Source organism: Zalophus californianus, chromosome 4 (assembly GCF_009762305.2).
Source record: "Zalophus californianus isolate mZalCal1 chromosome 4, mZalCal1.pri.v2, whole genome shotgun sequence".
NCBI classification, from domain to species: domain Eukaryota; kingdom Metazoa; phylum Chordata; class Mammalia; order Carnivora; family Otariidae; genus Zalophus; species Zalophus californianus.
Genome location: NC_045598.1, coordinates 29,163,915 through 29,186,524, shown reverse-complemented (window position 1 = coordinate 29,186,524; position 22,610 = coordinate 29,163,915). Strand labels below are relative to the sequence as shown.

At 52.5% G+C, this 22,610-nt stretch overlaps 4 protein-coding genes across 12 annotated transcripts in view; 2 read left to right on the top strand and 2 right to left on the bottom strand.

Moving 5' to 3' along the window:
- The window catches only part of MTF1 (metal regulatory transcription factor 1), a 37,153-nt gene extending 31,535 nt beyond the window's left edge, over positions 1 to 5,618 (top strand). The window contains exons 9-11 of one of the 2 annotated variants that reach the window (XM_027596768.1): positions 63 to 646; positions 3,597 to 3,657; positions 4,932 to 5,618. In XM_027596768.1, the coding sequence (XP_027452569.1) occupies positions 63 to 646; positions 3,597 to 3,657; positions 4,932 to 5,359 (1,073 nt within the window). In that variant the 3' untranslated portion in view covers positions 5,360 to 5,618. Of the gene's footprint in view, positions 1 to 62; positions 647 to 3,593; positions 3,658 to 4,931 lie in introns of both variants that reach the window. The other variant, XM_027596759.1, reaches the window with a different exon arrangement.
- Positions 5,619 to 6,328: 710 nt separating this feature from the next.
- On the bottom strand, positions 6,329 to 12,138 carry C4H1orf122 (chromosome 4 C1orf122 homolog). Of its 2 annotated transcripts, none has more exons than XM_027596848.2 (3): positions 12,006 to 12,138; positions 11,580 to 11,781; positions 6,329 to 11,331 (listed from the first exon to the last, which is right to left on the bottom strand). In XM_027596848.2, the coding sequence occupies exons 2-3, from the start codon at positions 11,625 to 11,627 to the stop codon at positions 11,236 to 11,238; spliced, it is 144 nt and encodes a 47-aa protein (XP_027452649.1). In that variant the 5' UTR covers positions 11,628 to 11,781; positions 12,006 to 12,138; the 3' UTR covers positions 6,329 to 11,235. The 2 variants fall into 2 exon arrangements, with proteins under 2 accessions (XP_027452649.1, XP_027452641.1); XM_027596840.2 differs by having other exon boundaries at positions 11,874 to 12,009.
- On the top strand, positions 12,101 to 16,201 carry YRDC (yrdC N6-threonylcarbamoyltransferase domain containing). Of its 4 annotated transcripts, none has more exons than XM_027596829.1 (5): positions 12,101 to 12,523; positions 13,094 to 13,208; positions 13,332 to 13,451; positions 14,809 to 14,951; positions 15,277 to 16,201. In XM_027596829.1, exons 1-5 carry the CDS (start codon positions 12,132 to 12,134, stop codon positions 15,335 to 15,337), a joined length of 831 nt encoding a protein of 276 aa, XP_027452630.1. In that variant the 5' UTR covers positions 12,101 to 12,131; the 3' UTR covers positions 15,338 to 16,201. The 4 variants fall into 4 exon arrangements, with proteins under 4 accessions (XP_027452630.1, XP_027452618.1, XP_027452623.1 ...); XM_027596817.1 differs by having other exon boundaries at positions 14,696 to 14,951; XM_027596822.1 differs by having other exon boundaries at positions 13,022 to 13,208.
- Positions 16,202 to 16,343: 142 nt separating this feature from the next.
- On the bottom strand, positions 16,344 to 22,365 carry MANEAL (mannosidase endo-alpha like). 4 transcript variants are annotated; one of them, XM_027596795.2, is made up of 5 exons: positions 21,779 to 22,365; positions 20,473 to 20,582; positions 19,534 to 19,610; positions 18,380 to 18,423; positions 17,986 to 18,146 (listed from the first exon to the last, which is right to left on the bottom strand). In XM_027596795.2, the coding sequence occupies exons 1-5, from the start codon at positions 22,326 to 22,328 to the stop codon at positions 18,118 to 18,120; spliced, it is 810 nt and encodes a 269-aa protein (XP_027452596.1). In that variant the 5' UTR covers positions 22,329 to 22,365; the 3' UTR covers positions 17,986 to 18,117. The 4 variants fall into 4 exon arrangements, with proteins under 4 accessions (XP_027452585.1, XP_027452609.1, XP_027452596.1 ...); XM_027596784.2 differs by having other exon boundaries at positions 16,344 to 18,423; XM_027596806.2 differs by lacking the exon at positions 18,380 to 18,423.
- Between the last annotated feature and the right edge of the window lie 245 nt (positions 22,366 to 22,610).

Genomic DNA, 22,610 nt, shown 5'->3' with positions numbered 1-22,610 from the left:
TTTTTGTGGCTCCTGTAAGGCTTGGGATATGTATATATATTTCTATTTCTTTTTCTTGCCAGCTGCCTTGATTGAAAGTTTTAATGGTGATGCAGAGTCAGTCAGTGATGTTCCGCCATCCACAGGAAATTCAGCATCTTTATCTCTTCCACTTGTACTGCAGCCTGGCATCTCCGAGCCACCCCAGCCTCTACTACCAGCCTCAGCACCGTCTGCTCCTCCGCCTGCTCCTTCCCTAGGAACTGGTTCCCAGCAAGCTGCATTTGGCAACCCCTCTGCTCTCTTACAACCTCCAGAAGTGCCTGTTTCCCACAGCACACAGTTTGCTGCTAATCATCAAGAGTTTCTTCCGCACCCCCAGGCCCCGCAGCCCGTCGTACCGGGACTCTCTGTCGTTGCCGGAGCTTCAGCGGCAGTACCAGCCGTGGCAGCACCGCCCCGATCACAAAGTACTACTGAGCCCCTGCCGGCCATGGTCCAGACTCTGCCCCTGGGCGCCAACTCTGTCCTGACTAATAATCCCACTATCACCATCACCCCGACGCCCAGCACGGCCATCCTGCAGTCCAGCCTGGTCATGGGAGAACAGAACTTACAATGGATCTTGAATGGTGCCACCAGTTCACCACAAAACCAAGAACAAATTGTAAGTACTCTGTCTAAACAGATCCAGTGGGGTGAAGTGTATTTATATAGGTGACATATTCCCAGGTTTTGCTTCAGAAAGGAAAATGGTTGTCATATCTGCCCTGAAACCTGTGATTTGGCCTCTTGTCATTTTCCTCATGACCAAGTGGTAGAAATCCAGGGAATGCCATGATGCACACCTGCAGTAGGAAAGCAGAGAAAGAGCCCTCCCGTTCTGCCAGGTAGCAGGAGGCACATGAACGAATATTCCTTCTGCAGTGTCACGCCACCATCCAGGACAGCAGAACAGTCAACAGACTGCAGAGGCCCAAGAATGATTTAAGAAAGCAGGTCCTTGTCCAAGGCAGAGTCGGACTGATGTGAGGAGATGGTGGGACCCCCGTCAGGCAGAAAACACAGCAGTGGCCAAGTCAGAGAGAGAGATCTGTGCTCCCAGGGCCTCCTCGAGAGCCAATTTCTACAAAAGTGTTTGGTCTCGATGACAAAGGAAATGACTGGGTCATTCAGTCAAATATATTTTGAGGGCCTGGTATTTTTTCTTTTTTTTTACGATTTTATTTATTTATTTGAGAGACGGAGTGAGCAAAAGAGAGAGCGTATGAGCAGGGGCAGAGGGAGAGGGAGGGAGAAGCAGGCTCCCTTCTGAGTGGGGGCTCGATCCCAGGACCCTGGGATCATGACTGGAGCCCAAGGCAGACACTTAACCAACTGAGCCACCCAGGCGCCCCGAGGCCTGGTGTTTACCGGATACCATGCATGATACTCTTGGGGATACAGAAAAGTGAAAACCATGATCTCTTTTTCATAAAAACTTACGTTCTAGTTAAAGAGGCTAAAATGCCTCAAAGAAAGTTAACATTACCAGTAGGGAAAGTGCCAAATAATAATAAAAATGGTAATAAAAAAATAACTGCAGTGATTTTTTGAACCCTTACTATGTGTAAGGGCTCACTGTGCTGAGTAAGCACTTTTTGAAATTGAGGGTCTAACATGTGCCAGTCATTACCTCACGTACATTATTCTTAGATTACCTTTTTTTTTTTTTTTTATGCAACAGGTGGTACAGAGAATTTCCATACACTTCCTGGCCACCCCCCCCGCCACACCCAGTTTGCCCTATTAGTAATGTCTTGCATTCGTCTGGCACATTTGTTACAACTGATGAATCAGTATCGATATATTATTACTAACTAAAGTCCAGAGTTTACATTAGGGTTTACTCTTTGTGTGCACCATTCTGTGGGTTTTGACAGATGCATGATGTCCTGTGTCTCCCATTACTGTATTCAGAGTAGATTCACCACCCTAAAAATCCTGTTTTTCACTTGGTCATCCCCTCCCTTAGCAACCACTGATATTTTTACAGTCTCTAAATGTCTGTATGTCTAAATGTGACCCACTGCGCTAACTAAGCACTTCTCAATGCTTTGCTCATTGAATCACAACAATCCTAGGAGGTAGGTATGATTTTACCAGTGGAGAGCTGAGGCCCAGAGAAGTTAAGTGACTAGCTCAAGGTCACACAGCTCATAAGTGGCAAAGCTGGGATTTGAGCATAGACAGATTGGTCCCAGAGCCTGTGCTCCTGACTGCTACATCGTGCTGCCAGATGAGGGGTGCAGAGAGTCAGGGCTCGTTGGGTAGCCTTCCAGGGCAGGTGAGCCTTGTGTGAGGGGGAAATAGATGGAGAAAAGGACGTGCCAAGTAGGAGAATGTCTGGGTAGAGGTGTGACGCTGTCAAACTGAAAAGGTAGTCTAGGGCTGAACGGTGAGGCCAGGGCGTTCAGATTCCACAGGTCAGGTGCCAGCCACCTCTGGAGGCCACCTGATTCCATGTTCAGATAGCCAGAGTCACTGGAAAGGCCTTTTTGGTGTCGTAATCCAATCTGCTCCGTGTCATTTTTATCATTTTTTTTTTTTCTGGATCTGCCCTGGGGAGCTGCATGGGGCAGGTGTCATTCTTTTTCCATACAATTTATTTTTGTGTATGTAAATATGGGTCTCATTTCTCCATCATTATTTTATAGTGTCAGCTCCTGTAACTTAGCCAGAAGCTTTCACATTCCTCCTAGACTCAGCCAAGAGGGATCCTTTTCCCTCCTTAAAGGGATAAAAGACAAAGCCTTTTTAAGATAATACTTGAAGAAAGCAGAAATCCTGTAGCCAGTGTAACAGGAAGTGTTACCATAGTGAAAGGGGTGATCTCTGGGCCTGACTCTATGGTCCGCCTCATAGTAACATAAATAGTGCACGTTTGCTGCGGGCTCACCATGCGCCGCAGGCTCCACACACCTCCTCTCATTTCACCCTCACGGGGGCCCTCTGGGATGTCCTTTGGGTTATCATCCCCATTTTACAGATGAGGAAACTGAGTCTAAGATGTTAAATCACGTGCCTGGACTCAAGAACTAAGAGGCGGTGGGGCTTGGACTTGAGGCCAGGGCCTGCCCACCCTGGAGCTGCTCCCCGTGTGGCTTACAGCACACTTCACGGGGCTCTTCTGCCCATGAGAGGGTCTTAGCCGGTCCTTAGTGTGCAACTTGATCCTTGAGGAGGCAAAAGAACTTTCCAGCCTCACAGAAGTGTCGGGGTGTGGTGGCAGTGGCGGGCTTACAGGGAAGCTAGCCCTGGGGAGCCCTGTGAGAAGACCCAGCTTAAGAAAGCAGCCTTGGCGGAGCCTTTGGGCAGACAGAACCTACTAGATTGGGCAGCTGGGAGACAGCCAAGTGGTAGGGGACAAAGCCGGCTGCATCGTCAGCACTGAATGTCCAACAGTGCAGTGACCTCATGTCAGAGCACAAACAAAACATCACTCAGTGCAAAAATCCTTGAACACTGAGGGTTTTCTGTCCTCTTGGATGACCAGTACAGTTGGGCAGGCTTCAGGTCCTTGGAGATCTGCCATACTTGAGTGGCTGTAAATGTGATTTTTTTTTTTTCCCCAGCAGCAAGCATCTAAAGTTGAGAAGGTGTTTTTTACCACTGCAGTGCCAGTAGCCAGTAGCACAGGTATGTAATTGTGTGGGAGCTTTAAAAGCAAGTCAACTTTCTGGGCCCCTTGAGGCACAGTTCATTGTTGCTTTCCCCCAGTTTTTAAAACCTCAAATTTGTCAGATTGTATTGTTTATTTATTAGAGTATTTCACATTCTCACAACTATTGCAAGTTAGCACACTTACGGCATAAATACCACATTTAACGTTCCTTAAGGAGTAATGGTTCTTTCCTCTCAGATACAGCTTTTAAATGTAACCAGAAGAAAGTTTGACTCACAGTTAATGCCAAAGAGGGCAGCTGTTAATTCACTGGACTTTTTTCTAATTACAGTAATGAAGAAATAGCATCTGGGTCAGAGACACCTATAGAGCAGAAAGTTCCTTTTTTTTTCAAACTATTTTATAGATTAAGAAATGGGGCCCTGAAAGATGAAGTGACTCCTCCGGAGTCCTAAGTGAGTTTGTGACAGAGCCAAAGCCCCAGTTCTCAAGCTCCTGACTCCCACTCTGTTCTCCCTCCCCCTGCTCTCTAGCTTTTTTGAGACACACACAGCCTGTCTGATTTCAGAGTGTGCATGTGTAGAGTACACAGACACGCACAAAAGAGCGGGAGGATGCGTGAGCACTAGGCTGGCAGTTTTAAGGGGGATCCCCCCAGCCGACCGTGTGTCTGAGACTGGGGATGCAAGTGTGAGCAAGAGGCTCTGCAGGAGCTTGATCTTGGGCAGGGGGGACTCAAGCCACATGTCCCACACAGTGTGGAGAGAGGTGCGCCCCGTGCACACAGACAGGAGGCTCGTGGGCCGGCTGCCCGAGAGCCAGCCCTAGGTGGGAGCCTGCTGGAGTCACGGCCTGGCAGCCTTGGGAGAGGAGGGGACGAGCCGTGTCTTCAGAGGGAAGAAGAGTTAAGTTCTCCGGCAAAGCAGCCCTGTGTGGGGAGTTTAGGCAGAAGGAAGAGCCCAGAGGCCCAGAGGTATGAAGAACATGTCAGGAAAAGGGAGGCATCTGCTGTGGCTGGAATGGAGGGTCCAGGGGAGAATGGCTGGAAATGAAGCTGGAGATACAGGGTCCTCTAGATGGTGTGTGTGGCTTTCTGAGGAAAAGGGACTTTGCCTTGGAGGGGATGGGGAGTGTCAGGCAGAGCGAAGCCTGCAGCATGGCATCCTCCCTCCCCACTGTTCCTGCCGCCATGGCATTCGGCACCCACCTAGTCCGTACCCCCCCCCCCCGGCCCTCACGGCCCTGCCCGCGGCTGCTTGAGGAGCAGTGTCTCTTGCCTCTCTCGCAGGGAGCTCTGTACAGCAGATTGGCCTCAGTGTTCCTGTGATCATCATCAAACAAGAGGAGGCGTGTCAGTGTCAGTGCGCGTGCCGGGACTCTGCCAAGGAGCGGGCGGCGGGCAGGAGGAAGGGCTGTTCTTCCCCACCCCCTGCAGAGCCGAGCCCCCAGCCTCCTGACGGGCCCGGCCTGAAGCTACCACCACAGACTCTTCCCTCGCCCCCTGGCCCCCTGTCGTCCTCCTCCGCTGTCCCCTCTTCCCGTGAGCAAAGCAGACAAGCAGAGACTCCTTCAGACCCTCAGACAGAAACGTTAAGTGCCATGGATGTGTCAGAGTTTTTGTCCCTCCAGAGCCTGGACACGCCGTCCAATCTGATTCCCATTGAAGCACTACTGCAGGGGGAGGAGGAGATGGGCCTGACCAGCTTCTCCAAGTGAAAGGGCCGCACGCGCTCACCTCCGGGAAAGGAGGGCGAGCGGGAAGCAGAAGGTGGGGTGCCTGCCGTCACGGGGGTGGGGTTGGGGGGGAGTCAGCAGTTCGAAGGATGAAGAAATCTACTGTTTGAAATCCTCACCTTTCAGACGTATTTTCTTTAGTCATATCCCAGGAGCATCCATTTTAAGGAACTGATCTTTGGAAAAAAAACAAAAAAAAAACAAAAAAAAAGCTAAGTTATAAATGAACTGTTTGGCTGCACTGTATGTCACTTTTGCTTATTGTCATGTGAACTTGGAAATTAAGGTTACTCGTTTGCATAAACATTCGAAATGAAAGGGTGTGGCTTCCATCAGTCTGATGCTGCCCATCACTTGCACTGGGGTCTCTGTGGTTGGGCAGCAGAGTTCAGTGTGTCGGGTGTTGCTCCTCCCTGTGCGTCCTCTGAGTCTGAGTCTGAGGCCGCAGCTGGCCCAGACCCTGGCTCCATCAGAGGGGGCGTGGCCAAGGCAGGTCAGACAGCTGTGAGCCTGACAGGGACTGGGTGAGGTGGTTTTGTTGTTTGCTATTGGTGTTGCTGGAGCTCAGGGTGGCTGTGGCAGGTGTCATCCAGCAGCTGGCTGTGGCCCAGTGGGTAGCGAAAGGCCTGGCCTGAGGCTGTGTGGGTGATTGGGTTCTGTGGGGGCCCTGGGCGAGCTGTTGACCGCTGTCCGTCCGTGCGGGTGCAGAGCAAGCTCTGACCATGTTATCCCGGTCTTTGCTTCCCTGGTTCTTTCCCTCTCTCGGTTGACAGCCAGGGCTTGCAGATCGCAGTGCATTTTTCTTGGGGAACGTCCCTGTTTTGTCCTAGAGTGGACATGTGGCTTATGGCCAGTGGCTGGGTGGTGGTCTGCCTGCCTTTAATGGTATTTTCTTCCTCCGAGCAGAAGAGCTGCATTTTGCTTATCGGGAGAAGGTGCAGCTTTAAGGGAGTTTTTTTGTTTTTTTTTGTTTTGTTTTGTTTTCTTTTTAAGGCGGCATGTAATTGGCAGGCCAGGTGTCCTGGTTCCAGGTTCTAGCCAGGCTTTTGGTGGCCCCGCCCATCTCCGCCTCTCACCCCTCTGGATTTTGCATATAGTCCTAGTACAGTGCAAAGAAGGATGTGACTTGCTCAGCTTAGTCATGTGATTTCTAAACAAACAAACTAAAACAAAAAAATAAAAACCACAAAACGATCTTCTACTCAGGGTAAAACAAAACAAAACAAAAATCCCCCTTCCACCAAAAAGCCTGAAATGTTGCAATAAGTTATCTCATTTGGAATGTTTCATTAAGTTGTGTTATAGGAAAAAAAATTTTTTTTGATTTGTGTATAGAATTATATCCATCTGTCTGCCTTTGGCTCCAAGTCATTGCCTCTTTAAAATAAAACTTAAAATACAATTCACACTAAAATGGAAAGTTTCTCTCAACTGGCTATATTAACGTAGTCATGAGTGCTCACCAAGCTCACTGAGCTCAGAAACGAGGCCTGGCCCAGGGTCTAGACTAGGCCTCTGCCTCCAAGAGCCCCTTCTTGCCTTGGGCGAGGAACAGGGGTCCACAGACAGGGCTGCTCTCCTGAGTCAGCAGTGTCAGGCAGACAGCAGCCATAATTTTGCCTTCTTTTTCCATTCCCTAATGTAAAGAGATCTGCATGTGTCACTCATCTGTTCTCTGAGCTATTACTCAGGGCCAGCCAAGACAGTATCCAGAGCTGATCATTTATCTGGGGGCCCAAAGGCCCTGCCTTTGACAGAATTTCAGGGACAGAGTTGGACAAGCGAGCAGAAGTAGTAAATGTTGTACTACCATGAAGAGAAAAGGACCTTCCCCCAGGCAGCTGGTGGTTTCTCATTCCAGGAGTCTAGTCCGGAGAATCCATTTCTTTTTGACCTTCTGCACTCCCCTCCCCCAAAGGCTGGTGGGTTCTGGTGACCACTGACCTCAGCAGAAGTTGATAAGGGGGGAGGAATCTTCTATTACCACAGTGGCTTAGTCTTCCTGGAAAACCAGTTGCTGAGTGTGGGTTGTCCTTGGCTGTCTCTTGGTGTTGAACCCATAGGAAGCTTTGAGGCAGGAACCTCGCTGTTTTTGCTACAACTTCTGACAGAGCAACGTGATGGGGCCCCAAAGGTAGCTCATATCAGAGGACATGAATGACCTCCCCACATAATCAGCCTAGGGCCACCAGGGATTCCATTCCTGGGAGCTGAGGTGGGAAACAGGAGCCCAGGGAAGGCCATTGGAAGTGTCCATGGTTTCATGGTCTCTTCTTTCTAGTTAGCCAGGGCTGCGCTCTTCTTGGGCCTAGGTAGGTCGGTGGCTTTTCTGCTCTCCGAAGATTGGGGGAGATGAAGAAGCATCTTAAAACAGTATTTAGAATGACAGATTTTTCTAGTGGAAGTATCTGCCTTTTGAGGGTGACTCAAAATTATAAGGGGGACTATCAGAGCCAATTAGCTTTAGAAAAATCGGTAGAAAAAAGAGGTTTTTTTTCTACAGGGCAGGCAGTCTTTCCTTCCTCTTCCAGAGCTCTTTCCCTTCATCACCTCCTGCAAAGCCTGGCCTCTGGTGCCAGGGACCTTGGGGAAGAGCAGGCCACTGGCTAAAGTGGAGCCAGAAAGAGCCTTCATGGAGGGTGTGCTTCCCCAAACCCAGGAATGAAACTGTGGTGAGGTTAGGGAAGGGCTGCAGACTTCGGGCAGGTGAAGCCAAGCCTTTTTTCTTCCCATGGTAACCTTAATAATTTCTACCCGGTAGATGTATGCTTCCAGCTCCCACTAGCATCTCCAGCTCCACCGCCCCTTTACAGGGTGTCGTCAGCACCAGGGACTGGAGTTCGTGGACTTAGGAAGGGGTAGGAAACTGGCTGGCACCCCCAGACTGCCTTAGCAAAGTGGGCCCTTCCCCAGCACGCGGGTGGGACATCAAGGGAGAATGGCCCTGCCTCTCCTGGTTCGGGGGGGGGGGGGTCTGGCCAGCCTCATGGGGGCATCACTAGTTTGGTGACAGGAGTTGGTGTCATTTATTAAATTCCACCCCTTTCCCCTTAGAAGGAGATCATGGTACAAAGCCCAGGAGGGGCCTTAAGGTGTGAAGACCTCTCTGGGTCGAAGCCAGGGACTTCTCTCCACCAGCTCTGGGAAAGTCAGTAGATTGGAGTTTTACCTTCAGGGTCAAGGCAGTGGACTGATGGGGATCATGGAGGGTGGGTGGGTTTTCCTGAGAGACTTTGTATAATGCTGAATGTGTCCAGAGGGATGAGTTTGCAGAACCTCATATTGGTATATTAAAGAAATAATAAAATAAAAAAGCACTTTAGGTTATTTTATCTTTAACCCAATTGCTGCAATTTCTTTTGTGTATATATATACATATATATACTTTCCACAAAGTTTTATTTTTTGCTCAGAATAAAAAGTTAAATTGAGGTGTGAAAAGAAAAGCACTTACCTTGGTGCAATATGTGTAGCTTGACGGTCGTTGTCCCATGTGGCCCTGGCCTGGCCTCGTTTTTCCGCTGGATCAGCCCTGTGCTCTAAGGCTGTCTATAGGGAAACACTATTATGCATTCTCAGCAACTGCTCAATCTATGCAAGCCTTCCCTGTGTGCCCGAGGGCGCCCCCTCAGGCTCTCTGAAGAACTGCTGCGGGTCCTGTTTTCTTCTGCTGACTGTTGAGGCCCTTTCTCATCACTTCTTGGTCCCTTGCCATCTTGCCCCGCCTTCACCATTACAAAGTGATGCCTGAAAGGAAGGAACAGGTTGTTCCTAGGTAGAAACCTGGCACCTTCTGGACTTTTCTATTTGTAATCACGTTCATTGTCCTTAATCTTAAAGACTTCTCCAGAGTCACTGAAACCATTGCTTTGTGGAACTGCAACAGTATTGCTAGAGTTTACATTTTCCTCCACCACCAATCAGAAATATGTTTGGGAGGTTGTGGTGGTAGTGGGGGAGCGGGCAACATGAGCCATTTCCCTACTGCTCCCCTCACCGCCCGTGCTGGCTCTTTAAGAAAAAAGGTCTCCAGCCTTCATTAAATCCAGTAAACAAAGCTGTTAATAATCTGCTTTATAGACTTTCTTCCTTCCCCCATATTCCCCTTTTGTCTCGGAGGGGGGAGTTCCCCCCCCATTTTATCTTCAATTCTCAGGCTACTGTAGAATAGAGAAGTTTTGAAATAACACTTCAGCCAAAGCAGAAGGATTTCCACAGATCAATATGCAAATAGTCCTGCTGTGACATAGATGGGAAATTGTCCATTCCCTAATATTGGGGGTGAGGGGAGGCGACAGAATGGAATTTTGCATATTTCTGGTTGGTAGTCAGTTTAGCCTATTTCCTCTTGCATACTTTTGGGGGACAGGGAGAGGGTCCCGTGTTTCCTCTCACGCCCTTTGGGGAAGCTGATGATCACTCTTTGGGCATTTCTCACTGTTACTCCTGTTCCAGAGGGCTTCTCAGTCTGCACTGAAAAATGCAAATTAAACTGGATCTTATGTCAATGTGTACATAGTACAAGCTTTTTTTACTGGAAGCAAAGTTTAAAACCACACACTGCCCTTTTGGTGGTGTGCCTGCTGGGCCAAAAATTGGGTGATAATGTAGTGTCACTTTCTCAACTCAATGCAGTTTCTACTCTTTTTCTTATGGGAAAATTTTTCATAAAAACTTTTTTCACCAAAACCCAGGGGTGTTTTTTGCAATATCCTTGTTATCCTCGAAGTGGTGCCAAGTCAGAGGCCTCTCTTGCCCTTCTCCCAAGTCCTTAGGCCTCCCCAGGGCGCCTTTGATTCAACAGTCTACATCCTTTGTTGTGTTTCGGAGAATGTGGGGGTGGGGAGGACAGAGTTCAAGGTGGCTGTTACCTTTCCCTGTCAACTCCTCCTAGTCCCTTTTGGGGAAGGTGGCTGGAAACAGGTTTTTGCTGAATCTCTGGCTCACATCTTCTGGCCAGGAAAGGCAAGACCCACAGAGAGCCTTCTTTTTTGACACACACTAGTAGTCATTGGCCGGAGGTCTTGGTGACAGTTTTTTAAATCTCAAATGGTTTTATTTGGATGTGAAAGCCTATCAAATTTATTGAAGTGTGAAACATGGGAACAACGGACTTCCACTGAGCGATATGAAAACGTTACAGGTTCAGTACTTCCAAAGGAAGAAACCTCCCAACCCAAAAAAGAGTAAATATGAATTTGTATTTTTGAAGAATGTGAAATAATGGTGTTTGCCTAATTGCTCATTTTGTATAAACTTAATATTGTACTTTAAAATATCTGTTAAGTGAAAATTTAACTTTTTGGAATTGAAAAAGCAATATTAAATACTAATGAAATCCTAATTAAATGCTTATTTAAATCTGGTAGTATCTGTGGCATTTCTTTCCAAACCTACCCATGGTTGACAATTTTCCACTACTTAGCCCAACTCCCCTCCCCAGTTGAGTCTCAGGGGACAGAAAGGAAAGGTCGGTCACCAGGAGAGTCTGCAGGATTCCTTTTAATCAAGGCTCTGCTAAAAGTGTTTTGTGGGGCTAGGAGCCCCCAAAGCATGAAATGGACATGTAACACCACCTGGATCCCCCAAAGCAGGCCAGACCACTCTGGAGAGCACTGCTGGTCTGCCCAAATCCGGTAATCAGAATGGGTATTCGTTGGCTACATTTCAAAGCTCAGCACTGCCTTCAGCCAGGATGAAGTGGGAGTGAACCCAGCTGCTAGCAGAGCTGCCACCCCAGGCTGAGAGCCAAGTACCAGCCACTGCCAGTGAAGACTGGCCCCTTTATTGAAGGGAGTTGTTCGAGTCCAGCCACCAGCCCCGGGAGGGAGAGAAGTCAGGGCGCCCATCAGGGATGGTCAGGGCTCCGCAGCTCCATCGCCAGCATCCTTTGGAAAGCCACCTCTGGCGGAGACAGCTGTTTGGGGAGGTGCTCCGGGTTTGGCTGAGACGTTCTGGTTGGAACAGAAAGGAAAAGTGAGGCGGAGAGGAAAGGCCCTGGATTAGGCCCCGCAAGGAGATGGCCACTTGGCATTGGGATAGCACTTAACTTTTTCAAAGCCTCTCGCCCGGATGAAAGGAGGTTGGGGCGGGGGGGTAAGGCGGTGGGGACACGTCCACCCTCCAGGGGAAGCTAGGGCTTAGCAAGTCCAGCCACGGGGTAGTCCCCACCTCCCAGGCCCAGCCCGGGGTGGGCACTGACCCCGCCACCAGCCGGCTCCGGGCGCCGGCGGCCCAGCTGCCGCAGCATCTCCTCGCAGGAGGCGATGGTGTCCAGGAGCTGCCGCTGCCGCTGCTCCACCGCGTCCAGCAGCTGCTGGGCGCGCTCATCCCGGGGTGGCTGCGGGGGTGGCCTCCCGCCGAGCCCCAGCCCCGCCTTCCCACGGTCCACGCCGGCAGCCTCCCTGCCCGGGAGAGAGCGACACACACACGGTCAGGGCCGGCGCTCGCGCGGGGTCTGAGCCCCTTCCCCCCGCCCCGACGGGCCCCCTCTCACCCCCGTGACCAGTCTGAGCCCGGGCCCCATTCCATCTCCGCCTGCGCGGCCCGACCACCGCCCCCCTTTCGGTCGCCCCCTCCCCAGCGCTGCGCTAGGGCTCCGCAAAGCTGCGCCCCGCCCCGTCCCCACCGGTCTCCTTCAATCCTCCTGGGGGTCGCGGTCCCTTTAAGTTGCCCGGCGCGGAGGTGGGGCCGAGCCTCCCTGGCCGGAAGCTGACTGGGCGCGTCACTTCCTCCCGGAAGCGGGGCCGGGCGGATGTCTCCGGCGCGTCCGTGCAGGGGGATGAGGGCCGCGGTGGCTGCCAGCGTGGGGTTGAGCGAGGGGCCGGCGGGCTCCGCCCGTAGGGGCCGCCTCCTCCGCCCGCCGAGCCCCGCTCCGGCGGCGCCGGGGGCCCGGCTGTTGCGGCTCCCGGGGAGCGGGGCCGTGCGGGCCGCAAACCCGGAGCGCGCCGGCTGGACCGAGGCGCTGCGGGCCGCCGTGGCCGAGCTGCGCGCCGGCGCCGTGGTGGCCGTCCCCACGGACACGCTGTACGGCCTGGCCTGTTCGGCGAGCTGCTCGGCGGCACTGGGCGCTGTGTACCGCCTCAAGGGCCGCAGCGAGGACAAGCCGCTGGCCGTCTGCCTGGGCCGCGTGGCCGACGTCTACAGGTGAGGCCGCCCCGACCCGGCACCGCTGGGGGCGGCACCGCGGGAGGGGCTTCCGGTGACAGGCTTGGGAGACTGAGGCGCAGAGAGCGGGAGGGGCTTGTCCAGGCTCACCCAGGAATCCGGAACTGGAAATGTGTATCGAGCACTTAACGTCTTCCAGTCCCTGAACAAGATGCTGGGGCGCAGCGATGAACGAGGCAGGCAGGGTCCCTGTTCTCCTGGCGTTTTTGTGATAATGAGGGGAGGGGGTCGGGACTCCCACGGTTTAAAAACAACAACAACGTAGGAAACAAACGCGATAGCTGAATTTAGTAGGGGATGCCTGGAAGAAAATGAAACACGGAGCGTGATAACGGTGCAGCTGCTGTAGTCTCGGGGACCAGAAGCATGTGGGCCCCAAGCCGAGGGTGTTCTTCTGGAGCCTCCCTTCTCAAACTCTTAGGGAGGTGAAGAGGGAAGACAGACCCCCATTGTAATCCCCAGGGTTTCCTTTTCTAGATCTGACTACCATCTAGAGTGGGACCAGCAGCGACCCTTCATTCTTGGATGGATTTGTGCCCTGTTTTCCAGGTACTGCCATGTGAGGGTACCTGAGGGACTCCTGAAAGACTTACTACCAGGACCAGTGACCCTGGTGTTGGAACGCTCGAAGGAGCTCAATAAGGACCTGAACCCCTTTACTCCTGTGAGTCAGATTTTCTCTTGTGTCCCCAGACTCCTGCCCTCTGGCTTTCACTAGGATCCAGGCTAGAGCCATTCCCCACCCCTTACAACCTTTCTGACTATTCCCTTTCCCCTGGCCTCATAGCTTGTAGGCATCCGGATTCCTGACCATGCCTTCATACAGGATTTGGTCCAGGTGTTCGGGGGACCACTCGCTCTCACCAGTGCCAACCTTAGCTCCCAGGCCAGTTCTCTGAATGTCGAGGTAAGTTACCCGTCCTCCCCCCAGAAACATCACCAGGCCAGACACAGTTTCCTCTGAATTAGTAGAGTTGATGGTTCCCTGGAATGCGTTGCAGGAGGCTCACGCATTTAGTCTGGTGGTGGGAAGTCTGTCAGGTTGGCAGGAGTGGGTTGGGGGGGATCCAAATTAAAGAATCTTGGAAAGGTTTAATTAAAAAGCTTGAGAGGTAAGAGGGGATAATTGGTGTTTTCGTCTTGTTGTCTTTTTAGTAATAACATCATGGTAAATGTAGTTTTTTCCCCCTTTTTGTGGTGGTAGCTGTTTGAAAATATAGTTAGGCAGTAAGTCTTTACAACAGTGCTGTAACGAAAGTTAAGACTCCGAGAACTTGGCCCAGGGACCCCTGACGCTGTTCTCTTCCCTGGCCACTAGCCAGGTCAAAGAATCAAACTAATTATGTCTTGACTGCCTAGCGTGGAAGGAAGGCAAACACAAAGAAATGTCACTTACCACACATTCTTCTTCTTCCTGAACTTAAATGTAAAACGTAGCACAGTGATGGGGTTTTCCATGCCCAGACCTAGAGAATGGCTTCGGGGGCCTTAGAAACTGAGGGCCCGGCATCCTTTCTTATTTTGGGACTGCAGGCTTTACCTGGTGGCTATGCCCGAGGCAGTGGGGATTGGGGGGTAGGGGTATTCTTGTCAGCAAACATTTGACCCGTCCAATGCAGTAACTGGTGGTTAGGCTCCTCCATCCCAAATGCCCAGGCCTAGCCACCACTGCAGTGTTGCCATGAGTGGTGGTGGTGGAGAGAGCGGGTGATGCTCTAACCCAGTTAACAGTTCAGGCCACGGATTTCAGAGGCGGTATCCTTCCTGTAGCCCAAGGATTGAGTGCTGGTGGCATGCAAGTGCCGAGTCCACCCTGTCTTCCTCTCCCTACCCTTACCCAGAGTTCTCCTGAGATCCAGGAGATGCTCTGGATGAAGTAATTTGCATGCGGTGACATAGAAATCTAGGCGAAAGTTCAGGGTAGAGCCCACATCTTTGGACACCCACCTAGGACTCCAGCTATTGGACCAATTTGGCCCCAGCAGAAGCACTGTGTGGAATCTCCTCTTGGCACAGCAGGATTTTCTTTAAGCTCTAGATAGGTGTTACTTGAGGTGCTAACCTGGGGTGGCTCCAAACCTCATAGGATGCCATGTCCTAGGTGCTAACTGACCTTAACTGAATGAGGTTCCTTCCCCTGCTTCAAGGAAGATGCCTCCTGTTTTAGAAGTGTGCGGTCTTCGTCTCCTTATGAGGGCTGTGTGCAGCATGACATCATTGCAGATGCTAGGGGTAGTGTCCATGCTTCCTCTCCCTCTCCTCAGGAGTTCCAGGACCTCTGGCCTCAGTTGTCCCTGGTCATTGATGGGGGACCAATTGGGGATGGCCAGAGCTCCGAGTATCGCCTGGGCTCAACTGTGGTTGATTTGTCTGTACCTGGAAAGTTTGGCATCCTTCGTCCAGGCTGGTGAGTCTCTTTGCTGTGGCATGGGGATAGAATTTGAGGAAGGTTGGAAGGTGCAAAAAAAAAAAAAAAAAGGCCTTAACCAAATAAAGATTGGCACTCCTCTCTCTTATCCTGAGCAGGGTGGGCAGGTTTGGAGAAGTGGTGGATGGAGGGGCACTAAGTTTGCTGGTGTTTGCTGGCTTTTTGAGGTTTCAAAGGATTCATCACGGATTTGGTGAAGAGAGCATAGTTAATACCAGAGGGTTTAGAGGTCGCTGATCACCAGACTCTGCTGGGCTCGGGGCTTTGAGAAGTCGAACTTGAACTGCCTCCATTTCTTCCTCAGTGCCCTGGAGAGTACCACAGCCATCCTCCAGCAGAAGTACGGGCTGCTCCCCTCGCACTGATCCTGCTTCTGCATCTCAGGAAGAGGGGAGGACCTGAGGACTGGTGCTGGACACTGTGTGTCTGTCCGCTGGGGACTGGCAAGGCCTCATTGACAGAGGCCACTGGGGCTGCGACGTCACTAGTCTGACTCTTTAAGGCACTGCGTCTTTCTGAACACTGTAGAACAAGCCCCAGAAGCTGTTGGTTTCGTCTCACACCTGGTGGGGAGGTCATATTTATTATCTGTAATTTCAAATATCAGCCAAAAGGTGACGTAGAGACTTTGAGAACATTCCTAGGATGGCCTTGTTCTAATAAGTTTCTTTTTCAAAAATCTTTTCTGAAAAATGAGGAAGACTTAGAATCCAGTTGGAGCCCCCCTGTCTGGCGGGTAGTGGCATTTAAGGTCCAAATCAGCCCCAGAGCACCAGCTGGTGCTGTTTAAAAGTCTCCAAGTGGCCAAAGGCATGTACTTAGGCACCTGAAGCTGGAACCACAGTAGGATAAAGACTGTCGAGCCACAGGCCCAACACTATTTTCTCTGAACTGGAGAGGCTGGTGGTGTGGTGTGCCGGAAGGCCTGGTGGAGAGAAGTCAGCATTTTGGACTAATGGTGAGAAGTGAGCTCCGTTGGCAAGGGGCGGGGGTAGGGAAGTCCAAATCAAAGAATACTGGAAGACAAATCTCCACTATTCTTTTCAGCTAGTAGCTTTTTTCTTACTTAGTCGTAAAATAAATTATAATGAGTTATGCCTGTAATACCTTTATTTGAATCCAGTGTGTACTCAAAGCCTTTATTCATATGTATACCAAGTGTTAAACAGAATTATTCTTGACTATTTAAACCTTGTTTTTCTTTAATAAGAAGTGTTTTGTAAATAGTTTATTTTTCTTCCTTTGAATTATTTCCTCAGGGGTAGGATTACAGGGTCAAAGTGTATGAACATCTTTATGGCTCTTGCTACAGTTTAGCCTCCGAAAGAACTCATCAAGCTGCAATGAATGAGAATTACTGCTCCTGGCCCCGAGCTTGCCGTGTTTTTAGTGTTTTTCAAACCATGTATGTGTGAAATGAAGCCTCTGTGTTTTTCCCTTCTGTAAAGTACTGCGGGTCACCATCCAGCGCTGTGCTCCTGCCTGATCTGCCCTGTCCATTGTGGCATCCAGTGCTCGTCACCTCACTGGAGCTGGGGGTCCCGTAGTAATCCGTAGGCCCCACTTCCTCCCCTCCTGCCTTGCACCCCATTCCCACAACTGGGATTCAGGCTTGAGCCCATAAAGTAATGCACATATTTCCAAGTAGCTCCTAAATCTTGCCAAGAAGGTGTTCCAGGGCCTGCTTTGAGGGTCCCCACAACGAGTATACTCGCTTATTTGTAAATAAGCACCGTTAAATATCCCCACTAAAAGTCTTGATTACACTCCTGGTTTCTGAAGCAAACTCACTCTTCGTTTTGCTGACACTGGCCAGCCCATCTCACATGTCAGTTTGTCACAGCATTTGAGGGAGGGCTCAGAGTTCAGGAAGGCTTGAAGAGAGCAAAAGGAATGCTTACTTGAGAAGACCATGTCATATTTAATTGATAGAAATCACAGTAGCTCTGAAAATGGCTCTAGTGAGTGGGCCTCATTCAGTTTAGGCAGCTAAAGGGAGGGAGGATGTCCTGGTCCTCTCCCTGGAGCTAGATGGTCATCTGGGGAAATGTGGGCTCTGGAGCACAGAGGTATTTTCTTGAGGAAGAAGAAGAAGAAAAAAAAAAAAAACTCTCAGCATTGGAGAAAACTGCAAAAAAGGGAAAAACTGTGCTCAGGCACTAGCTACAAGGCCACGCCAAATAAGGAAAGCTGGATCCTGTAAGCTTCTGGGAGAAAGAAACCTTTCCATGTGAAGTCTCTAGCACATAGTAGGTACTCTGTCAGTATGTGTTGAATGAGTGTACGAAGGCTCAGGGTTATTTCCTGATTGTTGTGTTCAGGAGTCTATTGGGAAGGGCTTAAACCTAAAATTTCCCTCTTGGGAAGTTGCAAATGTGGTTCCCTCACTTGGAGAAGACAGAAGAAGACTGAAGAGGCAGCAGGGCACGTGCTCGCCCAGAGCCCTGACCCCTCCTAACAGCAGTGACTTCGGGACTGCTATGCAACACCAACCTACTGAGTTCCAAGCTCGAAGGGATCATTTTAAAGTGTTACGACAGGATGTGGAGTGGCCCTCAGCTGAGTCCAGTCACCCGCCAGCCTCTCTGGGGCCCTCTCTGGAACCCTGCCTCACTTCCTGTCCGTGCAGAGCCCCCCAGCCCCACATGCCTGAGGAACAAGCTCTGTTCCACATGGGCCCAGGCTTGATGGCCCACCCAGAGGCGCCCCGCTGCTGACTGGGGAACCAGCGAGTGCCTCCAACCTCAGCTGAGCCCCCCACAGTGACACCTTCCGGGGAGGCCAGGACATTGGCACCTCGTGGCCCCAGGCTTCTCACATCAGCCACTGCTCCTTCTCTTTGATGAAGTGCTCTGCCCAGCGGCGAGTCAGCTCCAGGTACAGGCTGGGCTGGTGAGGCAGGTAGTCCAAATACAGCCGCGTTGGGGTCTTCTTGGGGATGGCCTTCTCGATCTGGGTGCCCTCGTGCCACTCATTGAAAGATGTGATGGAGACAATCTCGGGCCTCACGGTCAGGGCTGCCTGCAAGGCTGTCTCATAGTACTTGCCATTGACCCTGTTCCGAGTATTGTGGTTGTTCCAGGGCCGGATGCTGGTGTCAATGTAGCCAGGCCCCACGCTGGGGATGAACATGAGGTTGTGGGCATCACAAAAGCTCTTCACAGCCTTCCAGTTCTGATGGGAGGAGCCGAAGGAGAAACCGTTGGAGGCGAAGTAGGTATACATGCCATCAAACCCAGCAGCCAGGATGTCGTGGGTGTGGCCCTCCTCCACCAGCAGCGCGATGAAGACCCCATCATAGGGGGTGTTGCGGATCGAGTGGGGCCCGTTGGGTGTCAAGAGGTGGGCCCAGGCCTCAGGGGATGTCAGGTATGAGTCGTAGATATAAAAGAGTGGGAGGCTCTTACCCATGCTGTTCTTATAGCGGTAAAATGCCCCATGGGAGCCATACCTGGGGAGTGGGAGGGAGAAGAACCTGAGCTGGCTGCCGAGGAGGGGGCAGCCAGCACAGCTGCAGGACAAGCCATGGGCCAGACCTTTCCTGATGCCCAAGTGTGATGTGGGACCCAGCCTGTCCCCATGCTTGCACTCCTCATGCCCCTGAGCAAGAACCTAGTTCCCACCCACATCTCCCCAGCCTCAGCCTCCCTCCATTCAAGCCTCACTTCCTTGTCCCACACCACGCCACCCCCCTCCCCCGTTGGGACCGAAGCAGCCAGCTAACCGGTCTCCAGGCTCCTGCTTCTGCCTCCCTTTGATCCACTAAGGCATGAACCAGATCTGCTTGCTCCTGACTGAGACCTGCCAAGGCCCCTCCAACTTGATCTGGCCCTGCCCACCTCCACTCCTTCTATTACCCCATCTCCATGCACGAGCTACACAGGCCTCTTATTCTGCTGTCAAACTTGTCCCATCGTGAGCCTTTGGATCTGACAGCCCTCTGCCTGGAATTTTCTGCCTGCCCCAGATCTTTGCAGAGCTGACTCTTCCTTCAGGTGTTAGCTCACACGTCCTCTCCTCAGAGAGGCTCCCTTGACCACCTGTTCTGAAGTCTAGCACCCATTCTCGGGCATGCTCTAACACAATACCCTGCCCTATTCTTTATTATCACTTTCTAATCGCATGGGCCACTATGTGATTTTCGTGTGTAACTATTATCTGCCTCACTGCGGCCACACATTAGAATGTAAACCTCGCCAGTCCTACCCATGACTGTACAACCGGGGCTGAGGACAGTGCCCGGACACCTGTAGGCACTCAAGTACTTTTTGAGTGAGTGGATGAAACCTGCAAGCACAGTATAAGCCATTCCCCCATATATTAACTCCTCTAATTCTCACAAGACTCAAAGGTTAAGAGGCTTGCAACAGATCACAGATTGGAGGCTGCAGAACTGGAATTCAAACCCAGATTGCTGACTCCAAGCCTAGTACTGTATTACTAGGAAGTAGCTGCTGAGGACACTGGCATTCTGCCCTGGTGTCTCTTGACCTACCCCTCTAAATTTACCCCCTCCCCCTTTTTGATCCCCATTGAGATCCAGGCCCCACAGCAGCCTTACGTGTCAATGATGTACTTGATGTTGTCATGCAGAGTGATGTCATCCCGGCCCTTGTAGGGTTGGATATGGAAGGCCACCTGCCACAAACAGGAGGTACTGGTCAGGTGAGTAGCTGCCCAGGGACCACAACCTATAAGGCTCATGTTTCCACTGGGGCTTGGAGGCGGAGGCCTGGCAACAGTGGGCATAACAGAGATAAAAGCAGCCACTGCCCTTAGGGTCAGAAAAAGAGGGCCAAGAAGCCTGGCCACCTCCCACAGCAGGCATCTGGGAATCATTCTGATGGGATGTCACTGGATGGCTAATAGGCCTGAGCTTAGGTGCCAGCTCCACGTGATTGGCACTAGCTGTCTGAAACCATGGGAAGAAGTTTGCGGAAGCTGTCGGGCAGGGGTGCTCTGATCTGTTAAACATGTCGGTGATGGGCTCAGGAATGGGGTGGGGCTCCTCTCTGCTGTTTCTCTTCCTTCACCGCAGGAGAGGGGAATGACTTACTAGGTTCATTTGGGGAAAGTAACTGGACATGCTTAGCTCTGCTCCATCATTCCTCTTGAAAGTGCACCCGCCTGCCTGTACTTTACTCCTTGAGGCCCAGCACTGCCTCCCACTAGGGATCTGAGACGTTTGGTTTCTGGGCCCGTTTGGCCCTTGCCTGCCCTCTATTCAAGAGTCAGGGTCTCCTACCTAACTCTTATCACAGTGATACTTATTCAATCTTCCATTTCTCCTATATTTAGTTTTCCCGATTTCCCCCCCAGAATTCAAGAAAATAACAGTGACAGGTGCTATTTATTAGAACCTCACCCCCCACACACACACATACCACTTGCTGTGTATTTGCCATACCTGGGCTAAAGCCAAAAACTAACCCTGTGGGCAGAGAAGGGGAAATCTCCAGAATGGGCCAAAGAGCACCTGACCTCTTCTTTGGACACTCACCTGGATGTTGTACTGATGGGCGGTGTCAAGAATGGCGGGTACCAGGTCGCCTGAGGGTTCCCCGTTATCATCAGCCATGCCAGGTGGGTACCAGGACAGGACCAGGACGCCTGAGACACAACAGAGTAGCTACTTCAGAGACACACAGTACCCCCGCAACAGAGATGCGTTTCCTCCCAAACCATCTCCAACTGCAAAATGGTTTCTGAATGAAACCTTGAGCGAGGCTCCTGCCAGGTTCACGTCTTACGGATCAGATCCCAGAGCCTAGCGTCCCGGAGCTGTCCACGCCCGCGGTGCTGAAGCGCCGCGGCAGCGGGAACCTTTGCGCACCAAGCGGGGAAGGAGCCTGAGAAAAGCCAGGAGGACTCAGACTTCCGCTTGCATCCGCAAGAAGTAGAACAAAAGGAAATACTGGATGATGCCACACCCATCTGGAAGCCACAGTCCTCTCTGGAGAAGAGGGGCCCCTCTAAGGTCCCGCAGGGATAAGAGCCCCACGCAGAGGTCATCTGATGCTTCCCGAGGGAAATAACATTTGTCTCATAAAATCCTGAGGGGTAGCCTCTGTGTTATTTATCTGTAAATACCTCCCACCATTGTCTCTGTCATTCAACTCCTCTCCCCATTCACTAACCATCTCTAGATAAATTGAAATGTGTTCTAAACTCCAGGAGAATTCAGTAACACAATCCGAAAGAAGTGAGCCTCCCCACCCGAGCCTGCCTACAAGAGAGGCTCCCAGGGACCTCTTTGCAAGCAGAGTACTTGAAGAAAACCTCCTGCCCCCTCTACTGCAAACAGCAGGGTCCAACATGGGCAAACTTCCTGCAGCCAGCAAAAACTGGAAGGGTTGCTGCCCTATCTTGTATCTGGTGTGAAAGCATTGGCCATCCCAGGCGTGGCTCCTCTGAACTCCACTCCTGCAGGGCCAGGATGCCCAGTCCTCACTTACCAAGCCTAGAAGCCCAAGAGACATGAAGACTTTCTCCTCCTCCCTGCTGTCCCTACTTGGGACAGCTCGGAGCAAATGCCTTCTTCCACTGGCCCGCCCGGCAGCTCCGCCCTATGAAAGGGCCCTGCTGTGAGGGTTCAGGTGGCAGAGATGGGGAAGTCAATATCAGGAGTTGGGAGGCGGCGCCGCGCGGTAAGCGCTGAACGAAAATAGAAGGGAGGGAGTAAGAAGCTAGGCGGAAGGGTGAATGGGATCAGAGGCCCGGTGACAGGACCAGCGGGAGCTGGGGTGTGGAAACTGAGGAAGGGTGAGGCTGGGGAGCAGGGCCGCCCCGGGGTGGGGGGAACTCACCGATGGCGGCTTCCTTGAGCTGGGTCATGTGCTCCCGCAGCACCTCGGGGTCCCGGGAGCTGTAGGGCCCCAGCTCCGGGTAGAAGCTGGAGCCCAAGTCGTCGGGAGGACTATGGCGGCCGCGGGGATAGCTGGCCGAGATCTTGGGGTCCCAGTGCGGCACCATGACGTGGTCCCAGTGAATGTAGTGGCCCTCGCGCTGCGGGCTCCCGTACCAGGAGTAGTAGAAGGCGTGCAGGTCCGAGTAGACGCGCAGACTCTGCCCGGGGGCGGGCTCGGCCTCCGCGGGAGCCGGGCCCGGGGGACTGCCCGGGCCAGCGGTGCGGGGCGGTGGCGGCGGCGGGGGCGGCGCGGCGGGGGCGGCTGGGGCCCGGGCGGCGGGCGCGGGGGCTCCCTCCGGGCGTCGCTCAAAGGGCGCCAGCTCCAGGCCCGGGCCCAGCGCCGGGAGTCCGTCCGGAGCCTTAAGCGTGCGCAGGCCCATTAGGGTGCCGAAGGCGAAGAGCAGCACCAGGAACAGCGCGATGCAGGCGCGGCGCCGCCGCCGGGCCATGGCGGCCCTGCGCTCCCCGCGGCCCGCCCGGCTACCTCCCCGCGCGCCGCGCCATGGCTGCCCGCCCGGCTCCCGCGCGCCGCACAGCCCGCGCGCGTCCCAGGGAGACGGCGACGCCGAGCGCCGAGCGCGCCGTGGGCGGCTCCCCGCCTCTCCCCCGCAGTGCGGGCGGGCCCGGCACACAGCGAATGCAGATGGCGCAGACCAAGTGGTCAGGAGCCGAGGGGGGAGTGGACGAGAGGAGAGGCGAAGAGTAGCAGAACTGCGAGTTCCGGGGCAAAG

Coding starts and splice junctions, on each gene's coding strand:
- YRDC (XM_027596811.1), top strand. CDS start 12,132: ATGTCTCCGGCGCGTCCGTGCAGGGGGATGAGGGCCGCGGTGGCTGCC. Junction 12,524..13,021: donor CGCGTGGCCGACGTCTACAG/GTGAGGCCGCCC, acceptor TTCCTTTTCTAG/ATCTGACTACCATCTAGAGT. Junction 14,952..15,276: donor GGCATCCTTCGTCCAGGCTG/GTGAGTCTCTTT, acceptor TTTCTTCCTCAG/TGCCCTGGAGAGTACCACAG.
- MANEAL (XM_027596784.2), bottom strand. CDS start 22,328: ATGGCCCGGCGGCGGCGCCGCGCCTGCATCGCGCTGTTCCTGGTGCTG. Junction 19,611..20,472: donor CCCATCAGTACAACATCCAG/GTGAGTGTCCAA, acceptor TGTTTGTGGCAG/GTGGCCTTCCATATCCAACC. Junction 18,424..19,533: donor ATCAAGTACATCATTGACAC/GTAAGGCTGCTG, acceptor CCCACTCCCCAG/GTATGGCTCCCATGGGGCAT.
- C4H1orf122 (XM_027596840.2), bottom strand. CDS start 11,908: ATGGAATGGGGCCCGGGCTCAGACTGGTCACGGGG. Junction 11,782..11,873: donor GGCTCAGACTGGTCACGGGG/GTGAGAGGGGGC, acceptor TCTCCCGGGCAG/GGAGGCTGCCGGCGTGGACC. Junction 11,332..11,579: donor CGGAGCCGGCTGGTGGCGGG/GTCAGTGCCCAC, acceptor TGTTCCAACCAG/AACGTCTCAGCCAAACCCGG.